This window comes from Mustela nivalis (assembly GCF_964662115.1).
Source record: "Mustela nivalis genome assembly, chromosome: 18".
NCBI classification, from domain to species: Eukaryota; Metazoa; Chordata; class Mammalia; order Carnivora; family Mustelidae; genus Mustela; species Mustela nivalis.
This window is the reverse complement of record NC_139037.1, coordinates 58,708,831-58,721,283: the sequence shown is the minus strand read 5'-3', so window position 1 is coordinate 58,721,283 and position 12,453 is coordinate 58,708,831. Positions and strand designations below refer to the sequence as shown.

General features: G+C 41.6%; 1 protein-coding gene across 1 annotated transcript in view; it reads left to right on the top strand.

Moving 5' to 3' along the window:
• The window catches only part of ZNF226 (zinc finger protein 226), a gene marked incomplete at its 5' end in the record, with an annotated part of 43,877 nt that overhangs the window by 25,543 nt on the left and 5,881 nt on the right, over positions 1 to 12,453 (top strand). Inside the window, 2 exons of the mRNA XM_082711158.1 lie at positions 9,459 to 9,502; positions 12,211 to 12,337. Of these exons, the coding sequence (XP_082567284.1) occupies positions 9,459 to 9,502; positions 12,211 to 12,337 (171 nt within the window). The remainder of the gene's footprint in view (positions 1 to 9,458; positions 9,503 to 12,210; positions 12,338 to 12,453) is intronic.

Here is a 12,453-nt window from a genome sequence, read left to right as displayed (position 1 = left end):
GAAAATAAAAGTGAATCCCCATGGGGCCCCTGGGTTGCTCAGTGGGTTAAGCCTCTGCCTTCCACTCAGGTCATGATCCCAGGGTTCTGGGATCAAGTCCCACATCAGGCTCTCTGCTCAGTGGGGAGCCTGCCTCCCTTCCTCTCTCTCTGCCTGCCTCTCTGCCTGCTTGTGATCTTTGTCTGTCAAATAAATAAATAAAATATTTTTTTTAAAAAAGTGAATCCCCATATAATAAGATGTACTCACATAGCTTCCAAAACATTTAAAGGACCTACATATGAAAGACAAGTCTAGAAATTTAATTTTAAGATTTTATTTATTTATTTATTTGACAGACAGAGATCACAAGTAGGTAGAGAGGCAGGTAGAAAGAGAGAGAGAGGAGGAAGCAGGCTATCCGTGGAGCGGACAGCTCGATGCGGGGCTCGATTCCAGGACCCTGGGATCATGACCTGAGCCGAAGGCAGAGGCTTTAACCCACTGAGCCACCCAGGTGCCCCTAGAAATTTAATTTTAAACAAGCACAAAGAAATATTTTTGCCTGAGGAGTTTCAAAAGACAGAGATTAAGAAAAAAAATTAGTGGTCATTTTAAAATCAATGATTTCTCTTCAATGAAGGACACAATAGACAAAATTTAAAAATATGTGCCCAGTTAGGAAAGGATATTTGTAATTTCTAAAACTGACAAGGTATCAATAATCAGAATATGTAATGCAAACAAGGAAAGAAGAAAGTAGCCTGTATCTGTTCTCTGTGCCATGTTGCATTAAGTCAGGCATGGTTCTTGGAGGATGATTTCCCAGAAGAATTTGGAACACAGATACATAAAAAAGACACAAGAATCTTGTAATTATTGTTCCATTGAGATATAGCTTTCAATGTTGCTGGGGCAATTAGCCAAATCCAAAATATTCCAAGTGTAGGGAAAATAATGTGATTGTCCATGAATTCAGTCTTATCTTAAAAAAAAAAGAAAGAATGAAAAGCACATCATTTTAGAGCTATTTAATAGTGATATCCAATAAATCAAATGTATGGGTCTTTTTAAAAAATATATTTATTTATTTATTTGACAGAGTGAGACACAGCGAGAGAGGGAACACAAGCAGGGGGAGTGGAAGAGGGAGAAGCAGGCTTCCCGCCGAACAGGGAGCCTGATGTGGGGTTCGATCCCAGGACCCTGGGATCATGACCTGAGCCAAAGGCAGATGCTTAATGACTGAGCCACCCAGGTGCCCCATGGCTCTTTTTTCTTTAACATCTGGATTCAAAAAAATTAGTCTAAGTAGTCATATTTAACACAATTCAACATTTTTTTTTAAATCAGGGCTTGGGTATAAATTGTTATTAAATATTTTTACTTTTCTTAAATGTATAATTGTATAATATATTTAGGCTTTAAAAATGTTATCAGGGGCCCCTGGCTGGTTCAGGTGCTGAAGCATGTGACTCTTGAGCTCCTAGTTGTGAGTTCAAGCCTCACGTTGTGGGTGGAGACGAATTTACAAAAAAGTTCTTATTAGTAAGAGATAGATACTAATGTATTTACTTGTGTGAGTACATCTCTGGTTTATTTAAGACATAAATAAAAATTGAAAATATGTTAGAGGAAATAAAGTGATCCTCGCCAGTTCATGAAGGAATGGAAAGTAAAGAGAAGGTGTACAGGCGGGAAAATAAGAAATAAAATTGTTGTTACCTACAATAACATGATTAAGTGTATAGAAAGCCCAGATGAATGTGACACTAACGTTAAAATTTATAGATGAGTTTGACAAGTTTGCTGGATACAAGATCCATTACAATTTTAAGTAGTTATTATCAGCGTTGTCTTCTCATTCCCAGTTTCAAAAAGTGAAGTTTCCATGATTTCATCAAGTAATAATTTTATTATATAAGTTTATATTTCTGTTTTTCTAGAAATATATTGATTTCATTTAAATTTATGAATATATTCTTATAAGGTTTATGTATTTTATAAGGTTGTTCACAAATCATGATAATATTTAATGATGTTCTCTTTTTTATTTCTGATACTGGCTATTTCTTATACGCAGTATTTTCTTAGTCATTCTCACCATACTTTTATCAATTTTATTGCTTTATCCACAAGGTGATCTCTTGGCCTTTTGTGGGAGGGGAGGATCCACTTAATTTTGTTTGTTTTTTTATCAATGTGCTCTTATTTTATTCTATCTGCTTTCTTTAGTTTTGCTATTTGTTTATTCACTTTCTGAGATTGATGTTTTCACAATGGATTTTCAGCTACTCTTCTATTTAAAAATATGCATTTAAGGCTTAACACTTCCTTCTATACATGTGTGTTAAAATCTCCAGTTCCAGGGCACCTGGGTGGGGTGGTTCAGTTGGTTAAGTGTGTGACTCTTGCTTTGGGCTCAGGTCATGATCTGAAGTCCCTGCTCAGCAGGGAAACTGCTTGAGAGTCTCTCCCTCTGCTCCTACCCTGCTCACACACTCTCTAAAATAAATAAAACCTTTTTTTAAAAATTTAAACTTTATTTTAGCTTTTCAGTGTTCCAAGTTTCATTGTTTATGCATCACACCCAGTGCCCTCCTTAATACCCACCACAAGACTCACCCAAACCCCCACTCCCCTCCCCCTCTAAAACTCTGTTTGTTTCTCAGAGTCCACATGCTCTCCTGGTTCATCTGCCCCTCCCATTTCCCCCAACTCCCTTCTTCTCTCCTTCTTCCAATGTTCTCCGTATTATTCCTTATGCTCCACAAGTGAGTCCATATGATAAAATATTTTTTAAGGAAAAACCCCTCCAGTTCCAACTGAGTTTGAATCTTTCTCTTTGTAGTTCTGTCAATTTCCCCTTTATAAAGTATAAACTGAAGTCATTACTTTCTGGCACTTTGAATCTTTTATCATTATGAAATGGCCCTCTGTATGCCGAGTAATGCTTTTTGTCCCCCTGAAAGTTCTCTTGGTGTAATATTGACATCACAAATTCTAGTTACAGAAATAATTTGAGGCCCAGGATGATGATTGACATCTTTCTTTGCAAAGGACTTTTCACTTGCTTCTGCAAGGGTTGGAAGATGCCAGCAATTCACTTTCACGCAATTTCAGGGACTGAGGTGACTTTACGTTTGCGTTTAGTTCCTGCCCAAGAAGGCCATGTTTCCTTTTGGTCTTAATCCTATGGTGAAGCTCTTTGGGGTTTACCAGGAAGTCTCTGTTGTAGACAGTGGATTTGTGTGTTTTAGTCCCTCCAGCATGTCTGAAGCGGTACTCAGATTCTCCGCCTTTCGAGGAACAGAATCTACACTCTCCTGACGCCGACGTGCTAGAATAGTAAAGACCTCTGCCCAGACCCTCTTTTGAAAACCGGGAGCTTAGAGCAGTCAGGCATCTCCGCCTAAGGGGAGCATCTTTCTCTTTTTCGGTCCCACAGTCGGTGAAAGGTAATATTAACCACGGCCCCTTACCCCCAGCCCCAGAGAGTCTGGAACCCTAGTAATCACATCCTGCCGCTATAGTGAGGCGTGTCTGTAAACCTTCCCTCCCGTCCCTCCGCGGGATTCTGGGAAGTGTAGTCCAGGAGTGCCGTGTAGTCGCAGGTACTTCCATTGAAGACGGTGGTTTTCGGGAATTCTGGGAAGTGTAGTCCAGGAGCGCCTGTTGGTCGCAGGCACTTCCGCCCCAGGAGGCCGCCGTAGCAGCCATCTTTTCACTGATTAAAGTCTTTCAGGTTCGCTGTCCACGACCCATTCAAACTTCCCCGGAGAACGCACCTGAGTCCCGCAGCCACCAGCATTTCATTGGGGGAGAAAGAGGAAGAGCGGCTAAAAACGGAGGTTTGATAGCCGAGGGTGGCGATTTGCGTTCTCCTGGGCGGAGCTTTGCGCTTTGGGGACCTGTCCGGGATGGGGCGGACTCTGGTTGTGCTTTCCCGGGTGTGAGGGTCTCCCGGGCTCTCTGCACCCCTGTCCTAGCTTCCCACCCGCGAGCTGTTTGTCTTCATATGGGTGGGTTCCCGGGTAGGTTACTTAATCCCTCTGTGTCTCGGTTTGCTGTTCTGTAAAAGGGAAGTAGGAGTAATACGTCGCTCATACTGTGCTGTGAGGAATACAGTGTTCTGAGGCAAGAAGCGAAGTAGTACGAGTAAAAGGTTTGAAACTGCCTCGCGGGAGACTTCTTGTTATTAAAACTACTGTAATTAACCAAGAAGCGCCCATTTCTTAGGTTCTATGAACGCAGGAAGCTCAATTTTCTGGACTCCTGACCTTTGTTTTTTTTGGAAGGAGAGTTGCGGCTAGTTGGTACCGGGGAGTGTGATGTATCAGGAATGGAAGCACAAACCTGGTATGTCACAGCCCCCTTTCCTTCCCCAGCAGTGACTTCTCAGAAAGCACTGCGCGGAGGAGGAGGAGGCATCAGAGCTCCACGTGGGGAGGGCTTGGCATTCTTCTACTAAGATGGTCACGGAAATCGGAGAACGTGTGGGACACGCTCTTGCGTAATGATTATAGCTGAGCCTTAGTTGCTAAGTTTGATTCTAAAAGCTTTACACAGATGAACACATTTCAGCCACACAGTGGCTCTGTTAAGCAGTACTGCTGTTTTTCCTACTTTATGTTATTGTTTTATAGATTTGTTTTATTTAGAGAGAGGGAGATAGCGCGCGTGCGAGCTGGGGAGGGGCAGAAGCGGAAGGAGAGGAAGAGAATTTCAAGCAGACTCCCTACTGGGAAGCCCTACAGGGGACTGGATAGCATGACCCAGAGATCGTGACTCAGGGGGAAACCCAAGAGTCTGATGCCTTCCAGGCACCCCTGTTTTTCCTACTTTTAAAATTTTATTTTTATTTTTTTATTTTTTATTTTTTTTGTTTTTAAGATGTTATTTATTTATTTGACAGAGAGAGATCACAAGTAGGCAGAGAGGCAGGCAGAGAGAGAGAGAGAGAGAGGAAGAAGCAGGCTCCCTGCTGAGCAGAGAGCCCGATGCGGGACTCGATCCCGGGACCCCGAGATCATGACCTGGGCCCAAGGCAGCGGCTTAACCCACGGAGCCACCCAGGTGCCCCTAAAATTTTATTTTTTAAAAAGATTTTATTTACTTGAGAGAGAGAGACACAGTGAGAGAGGGAATGCGAGCAAGGGGAGTGTGAGAGGGAGAACCAGGCTTCTGGCTGAGCAGGGAGCCTGATGGCGGGGCTTGATCCCAGGACTCTGGGATCATGACCTGAGCCGAGGCAGATACTTAATAGCTGAGCCACCCAGGTGCCCCTATTTTTCCTTTAAAGTTACTTTAAAGTAACTTTCTGATCTGTGTCATATATTTCAAATAGTATTTATATTATAAAAGTAGCCTAATCATTATGAAAAATACAAAAATATATAAATAAAACCATCAATTACCCATAACTTTGGAATGTAACAATAACATTTTAGCCTTTTACCTGGTTACTCTGTGTATATTTCTGTTAGTGGCCGCATTTCCCTTGGGCCTGATGGTACACTGCAGAGCCATTTAAATTGTGTTCTGCAGACCAGTGGTGTCGGCATTACTTGGGTAGAAATACTTGTCATTGAACCCCTTCTGAGACGCTCTGATATAGAATTTCTGCCCATGGGGCCAGGAATCTGCATTCCAGCAAGATCCCAGGGAGATTCCTGTGCACTTGAAAATTCGAGAAGCTCAAAAAAGCCTCTTGTCTGGAAACAGACCTAGAAAATTTACTTCACTGGATGTCATAGATAAAACTGAGCTGGATGTACCATACGGTCTACTTAGTCCAGTGATTTTTAAACCCACTAGTCAACTGTCCGGTCTCCTTGCAGTGTATTGACTTGAGCAGAAAGCAGCTGGCAAATATAGAGTCAAAATGGAGGGGATTCGAAAATCTGAAGATATATTTCTCCCAGGCCTTGGGGAATGGATTCTTTGCCATCTTTCGCACCAGAGAAATTCTGCCTGAAGTTGGAAGATCAGCTAGTAGTTACTGTTCATTAACAGGAAATATTTTTGCCATAGTCTGAACTGTCATTGTTATTGTTCTTACTGCTGTGGCTATTTCCTAACTTCTTTTACTTTGTTATTTTTTATTTTATTTTCATAGAGAGAGAGTATGAATGGGGGAAGGGGCAGAGAGAGAGAGAGAGAGAGAGAGAGAGAGAATCCTAAGCAGACTCCACACCCAGCACCTGATGCTCTTAGTGTCAGCCAGAACCCCCAGGAATGTACCTGTAATCAAAGAGTTAAGTTCATTTTAGCTTGCTGAAGCAAAGAAGCCCACACACCCAGGTGTCTTAGTAAGAGGTTATTAGGTGGGGCTGCTTATAGGGTTTTGGCTTGTGGTAGCTGAGTTGGGAGTTTTAAGCAGTGAGGGTTTGTTCTGGTTTACCTGCTATCCAGAAGCAGAACCAAGTTGAAGACTGAATATTGTAATAGTTTTTATCTAGTAGGTGGGAGAAACAAAATGAGTCTTCAGTTGTCGCTATTTTTTTCTTCTTTCACTATATTTTCTTTTTTTTTTTAATTTTTAAAAAAATTTTTGAAAAATTAACATACAAGGTATTATTTGTTTCAGGGGTACAGGTCTGTGATTCATCAGTCTTTTTTTCCAAAGATTTTATTTATTTATTTGACAGAGAGAGATCACAAGTAGGCAGAGAGGCAGGCAGAGAGAGAGAAGGAAGCCGGCTCTCTACGGAGCAGAGAGCCCAATGCGGGGCTCGATCCCAGGGACCTCGGCATTATGACCTGAGCTGAAGGCAGATGCTTTAACCCACTGAGGCACCCAGGCGCCCTGTGATTCATCAGTCTTATGGGATTCACAGCACTCAACATAGCACATATCCTCCCCAATGTTCATCCTCCAGCCAAGCTATCCCTCCCCCCCACCCCCAGCAGCCTTCAGTTTGTTTCCTGAGATTAAGAGTCTCTTACGGTTTATCTCCTTCTCTGGTTTTGTCTTGTTTCATATTTTCCTGTCTTCCCCTATGATCCTCTGTCTTATTTTTCAAATTCCTCCTATCAGTGAGGTCATAGGATAATTGTCTTTCTCTGATTGACTTAATTTTGCTCAGCCTAATATTCTCTAGTTCCATCCATGTCATTGCAAATGGCAAGATTTCAGGTTTTTTTTTCTGACGGCTGCATAATATTCCATGGTATATACATACCACATCTTCTTTATCCATTCATCTGTTGATGGACATCTGGGCTCTTTCCGTAGTTTGGCTGTTGTGGACATTTTTGCTATAAACATGGGTTGCAGGTGCCCCTTCAGTTCATTACATTTGTATCTTTGGGGTAAATACCGAGTAGTATAACTGCGGGGTCTTAGATAGCTCTATTTTCAACTTTTTGAGGAACCTCCATACTGTTTTCCATTCAGTTGTTATTATTAATAGTCAGCCACTCGTGTTGGGAGGGCAGTTCTTGGGGTTGTTTTTTTTTTTGTCATTTTAGAAAGTCTTTGTCTCTGTGTTAAGGACTGTCTTGTCCTTTTCACGTTCATCGCTAAGACTGAGTGGCCCTGTCAGATTCTCTGTGACCAGTGGGAAACACCAAATTCTAGCTGCTGTTGCTGCTAGCTTCCGGAGCCATTTTTTTTTTTTTTTTTTTTTTTGGTCTCTTTCACAGCTTTATCATCCTGGTATATTGTTTCTGTTTTTTTGCTGAACCATTTGAAGGCAAGCTAGAGACTGATCAAAGTGGAATTAAGTACAGTGATAACACACTGTTACCTAATCCACAGCCCATATTCCATTTTTCCAGTTTCCCCAGTAAAGTCTCTGAGAGCAGTTTTCCTTTTCTAGTTCAGGGTTCAGTCCTGTAATATGCGTTGAACTTAGTTTTTATTTCATTAATCTCCTTTATTCTAGAATGATTCCAGGGCACTTGGCTGGCTCATTTGGTAGAGCACTCAACTATTCATCTCCAGGATGTAAAGGTTACTTAAAACAAAACAAAATAGAATGATTCCTCAGACTTTATTTAGCTCATGGTATTCTTTATTTAGCTCATGGTATTTGTGTGAAGAATATGGGCAAAGTACTTTGTAGAATGTCCTTCCTTTTTTGGTTTATCTGATATTTGTGATTGGGTTCCGGCTCTGCGTTAGCAGCAGGAATGCTCCAGAAGTAAGTGGTGAGGCCACCTTCTCAGTGCGTCATGAGAAGCCCGTGTCTGTGGGTTTGTTCCAGTTGCTGGTATCAGGTTGTTTTCTTGGGCAAAGAATCTGCCAGTTAATATTTTGAGACTGTGTGACCATCTTATTACCAAACTTTCACCATTTTTGTAGCATCCACTGATGATTTTCTAACTCTCTTTCATTCTCCATATTTTGGTTTGCCTTCTCCCATAGCAGGAACTTTCTCTTCTCACCTGTTTCTTTTTCTTTCTTTCTTTCTTTCTTTTTTTAAAATATTTTATTTATTTATTTGACAGAGAGAAATCACAAGTAGGCAGAGAGGCAGGCGGAGAGAGAGAGGGAGGCAGACTCTCTGCTGAGGAGAGAGCCCAATGTGGGGCTCAATCCCAGGACCCTAAGATCATGACCTGAGCCGAAGGCAGAGGCTTAACCCACTGAGCCACCCAGGCGCCCCTTACCTATTTATTTCTTATACATTCCTTTATTCATAACAATATGCTTACCACTCAGATGCCTGTCTTTTCTATTTACCTTAGGTGTGGACTGTCAACCTGTTCTTTTGTTGTTTGCAGAATCTTAGGTTTGATTAGTTTTCTTTACCTCCATGCCTACCTGTCAAAAGTGCGCTTCCTGCTTAAAAAGAAACTTCACTTATTTTTATACCTTTTTAGAAAAAGTAGGCTGTGTGGATTTAGATACTGTTGTTGAGATAACAAATTATCAGGAAGACAACCAGAGATCTTGAGCCGTCACCGAGACTCATATGACAGAGCAACAACCGTGAACTCTCGTGTATTTTAACAATATTCTCTTGGTAGAAATCATTTAGGGATTAGACTTACAGGGATAATTTCAAACCATAGAATATCATTCTGTGAACATGTTACGCAATTGGAAAGGAATAAGAAACTGACAGCGCTCTGATAGCTTTCAACCTTACAACAATCCCATGAGATTGATAATTCTTTCCCCCACTTGCAGACAACAGAACCGAGACAGAGAGATGTTAATCATCAGGCCAGGATCACACAGTTAGCCAGGATTTCAGCCCTCGCATATTGACTCCAGAGCCTTCTCTTATGGCTGTTGTCTCGATTTATACCCTACCCAGAGTAAGAATTACTGCTGTGGAAACTACAGGCTCATTGGGATGGGGCCATTTACGTTGTTGGGCAGGTGGTTCCTTGAACTCCTGCCGAAAGGGGTCGGGGGCTGTCTGGTACACGTGCTGAATTCTGCTCATCTCGCCATGTTCACCTGCACGGTCCCATAGGTTAATGGTGTACTTGACCTTTTCCATTGACTTCTTTCTCCTTTCTAGGATTCTGTTTCCCCAGAAGGAAAGAGAATATGAGCATGTTCAAGGTGAGTAGGGCTTGCCTTTCTTGCTGTTAAAAATGTCATTTTAGGGGTACCTCGGGGGCTCAGTAGGTTAAGCATCTATCTGCCTTTGGCTCCTGTTGTGATCTCCGGGTCCTGCGATCAAGGCCCACATTGGGCTCCCTGCTCATTCTCTCTCTCTCAAATAAATAAATGAAATCTTTTTTTAAAAATATCATTTTGGCCTTCAGAGACTACACATAAGTTCTCTTTTAAGGAGAGTGCGTCTGCAGACTTGCTGAGTGTGTCAGGTGCTTTTCTCTTTATGCCTTTTAAGTTTAATTTGTTTCGGTTTTAGCTTTCATTTCATCTGTTTTTAATCTCACAAGGAAAAGTAGAACAATTTATAGAAATGAGAATATCTTGCACCTCACTCCTTCCCCTGCTTCCAAATAGATGGGTTATTTCTGTAATCTCATCATCACATGTATTCATAGCTGTGTGTTTGCATTCATGACATAGATACAGCTTTATATCTTGGAAGATTTCTTTCTTTTTTTTTTTTTTTCTTTTCAAAGATTTTATTTATTTGACAGAGAGAGATCACAAGTAGGCAGAGAGGCAGGCAGAGAGAGAGGGGAAAGCAGGCTGCCCGCTGAGCAGAGAGCCCGATGCGGGACTCGATCCCAGGACCCTGAGATCATGACCTGAGCCGAAGGCAGCGGCTTAACCCACTGAGCCACCCAGGCGCCCGGAAGATTTCTTTTTTAAAAATTTTTCATACCTTTGTTTTTTTAAATTTTTTATTCTTTAATTTTATTATTATTATTTTTTAAAATGGAAACATAGGTACTGTGTCAATTTCAGGCATACAACATAGTGATTTGACAGGTACATCGCAGACTGTCCACCATGATAAGTGTAGTTCGAGTCTGTCACTGCATGAAGTTATTTTAATATCATTGATTATATTCCCTATGCTGTGCTTTTCATCCTTGTGACTTATTTTGTAACTGGAAGTTTGTACTTTTTTTCCTTTTCACTTGTTTGTCGATCCCCCAACCCCATAACATACAACTTAAATCTTTTTTTTCCATTTAATATTACGCACCAATTTTTTTTTTAAAGATTTTATTTCTTTTTAAGTAATCCCTACACCCAACATGGGGCTCAAACTTACAACCCAGAGATCAAGAGTCACATGTTCAACTGACTGAGCCAGCCAGGCACACAGTTACTATATAATAGTTGCTGTCTCATATTCTCTTCACATTTGTATACCTATTTTTTAAAACTATTCTTTATTCATAGACATTTAGTTTAGGTTTTTTACTCTTTTAGGAACACTACAGTGATAGTTTTCCTGATTTAATCTGTTTCTCAAAAGACCGTTCTGAAAATTATTGCCCTTTTTTGTCCTTAATGTGTTAGGTATTGGGTGTTCAGAATTGAAGAGGTCCGTTTTATATCTGGAGCACTGGATGTTTTTTGGTAGGATATTCAAATATGGCACAGTTTGTTGGGATCAGACTTCAGCTTCACAGGAAAAGATATTGTTAGAAGCTTTCTAATCACAAGAGCTAGCTTCTGTCTTCCCAAACCTAAGTCACAAACCCTATGTGTAGTTTATTTACTGGTTTTTTTCCTTGAGTGTACTTTTAAAATTATTTATTTATTTCTTAAAGATTTTATTTATTTATTTATTTGAGAGAGAGAGAAAGCACGGGCAGGGGGAGCAGCAGAGTGAGAGAGAGCAGCCCGCTCCTCACTCAGCAGGAAACCCGACACACTCAGCAGGAAACGCAACACAGGCTCAATCCCAGGACCCTGGGATCATGACCTGAGCCGAAGGCAGATGCTTAACCCACTGAACCATCCAGGTGCCCCCAGCATATTTTTTTTTTTTTAATTTTTAGTCAAAATAATAACCTTAGTTTAAAAAAATCCAGGGTGCTAAAGATTTTGTTGCTCCCTGCATTGACACTTCAGAACAATTTTATGAAGAGGGGCTTGGTTTTATCTTCATTTTATTATTTTTTTAAAAGATTTCATTTATTTATTTGAGAAAGAGAGAGAGAGAGCCGGAGCCTGTGAGTGCTTGAGCAGGGGAGGGGCTGAGGGGGAGGGATCCCAGCACCCTGAGATCATGACCTGAGCAGAGTCCAGCAACTGAGCTACCCAGGTGCCCCTATCTTCACTTTAAATATGAAGACAAGGGGTTGTGAAAAAGACGTCTGCTTAAATTTACACAGAACAGTAGAGATCTGGAGTAGAGACAGATTACAGGAGGAGAGAGAGTTTTTCATTCAGTGACCTGGCTTGCCCTTTTGGTTTATTTCCACAAGGAGCGCTACTCCTGACTTGGTTCCCACCTTAGTGGAAGACACTGCTGGCGCTAAACTGTTCGATATTTCTGAAGTAATTGGCAGTGTTAATTAAAAAGTAAACCTTTTTAGTTGAGGATACACCTGTTAGAATTTTAGGGAGTTTGCTTATTAACAGTGCTCACTGAGAGGGCCTGGTAAATAGGTAAAGCTTTCTTTTCCATAGCAGCACTTGTGATGAGGCTGAGGACAGTCGGTGTGTAGCATCAGCAGGAGAGAAGGAGAAGCGCTGGGAAATCTACAGATTGCTCCGGGGCCAGAGCACCTCCCCATTGGTCCTTCCCACCAGACCTCCCCACCCATCCTCCTACCTCTCCCAGTCGAACTTAGGTGTAAGATTGAGGTTGTATGTGTTTGTTGTATGTGTAGGAAGCAGTGACGTTCAAGGACGTGGCGGTGGCCTTCACGGAGGAGGAGCTGGGGCTGCTGGACTCTGCCCAGAGGAAGTTGTACCAGGACGTCATGTTAGAAAACTTCAGGAACCTCGTCTCAGTGGGTGAGAACAGCCTCCCTCTGGAGGACCTTTGTCACCTTGGGGTTTTAAGGCTTTGGGGCTCTTAAAATGGTTCCCTGAATTTAGGGATTGGACTTTGCTAATTCTTCTGGGACATA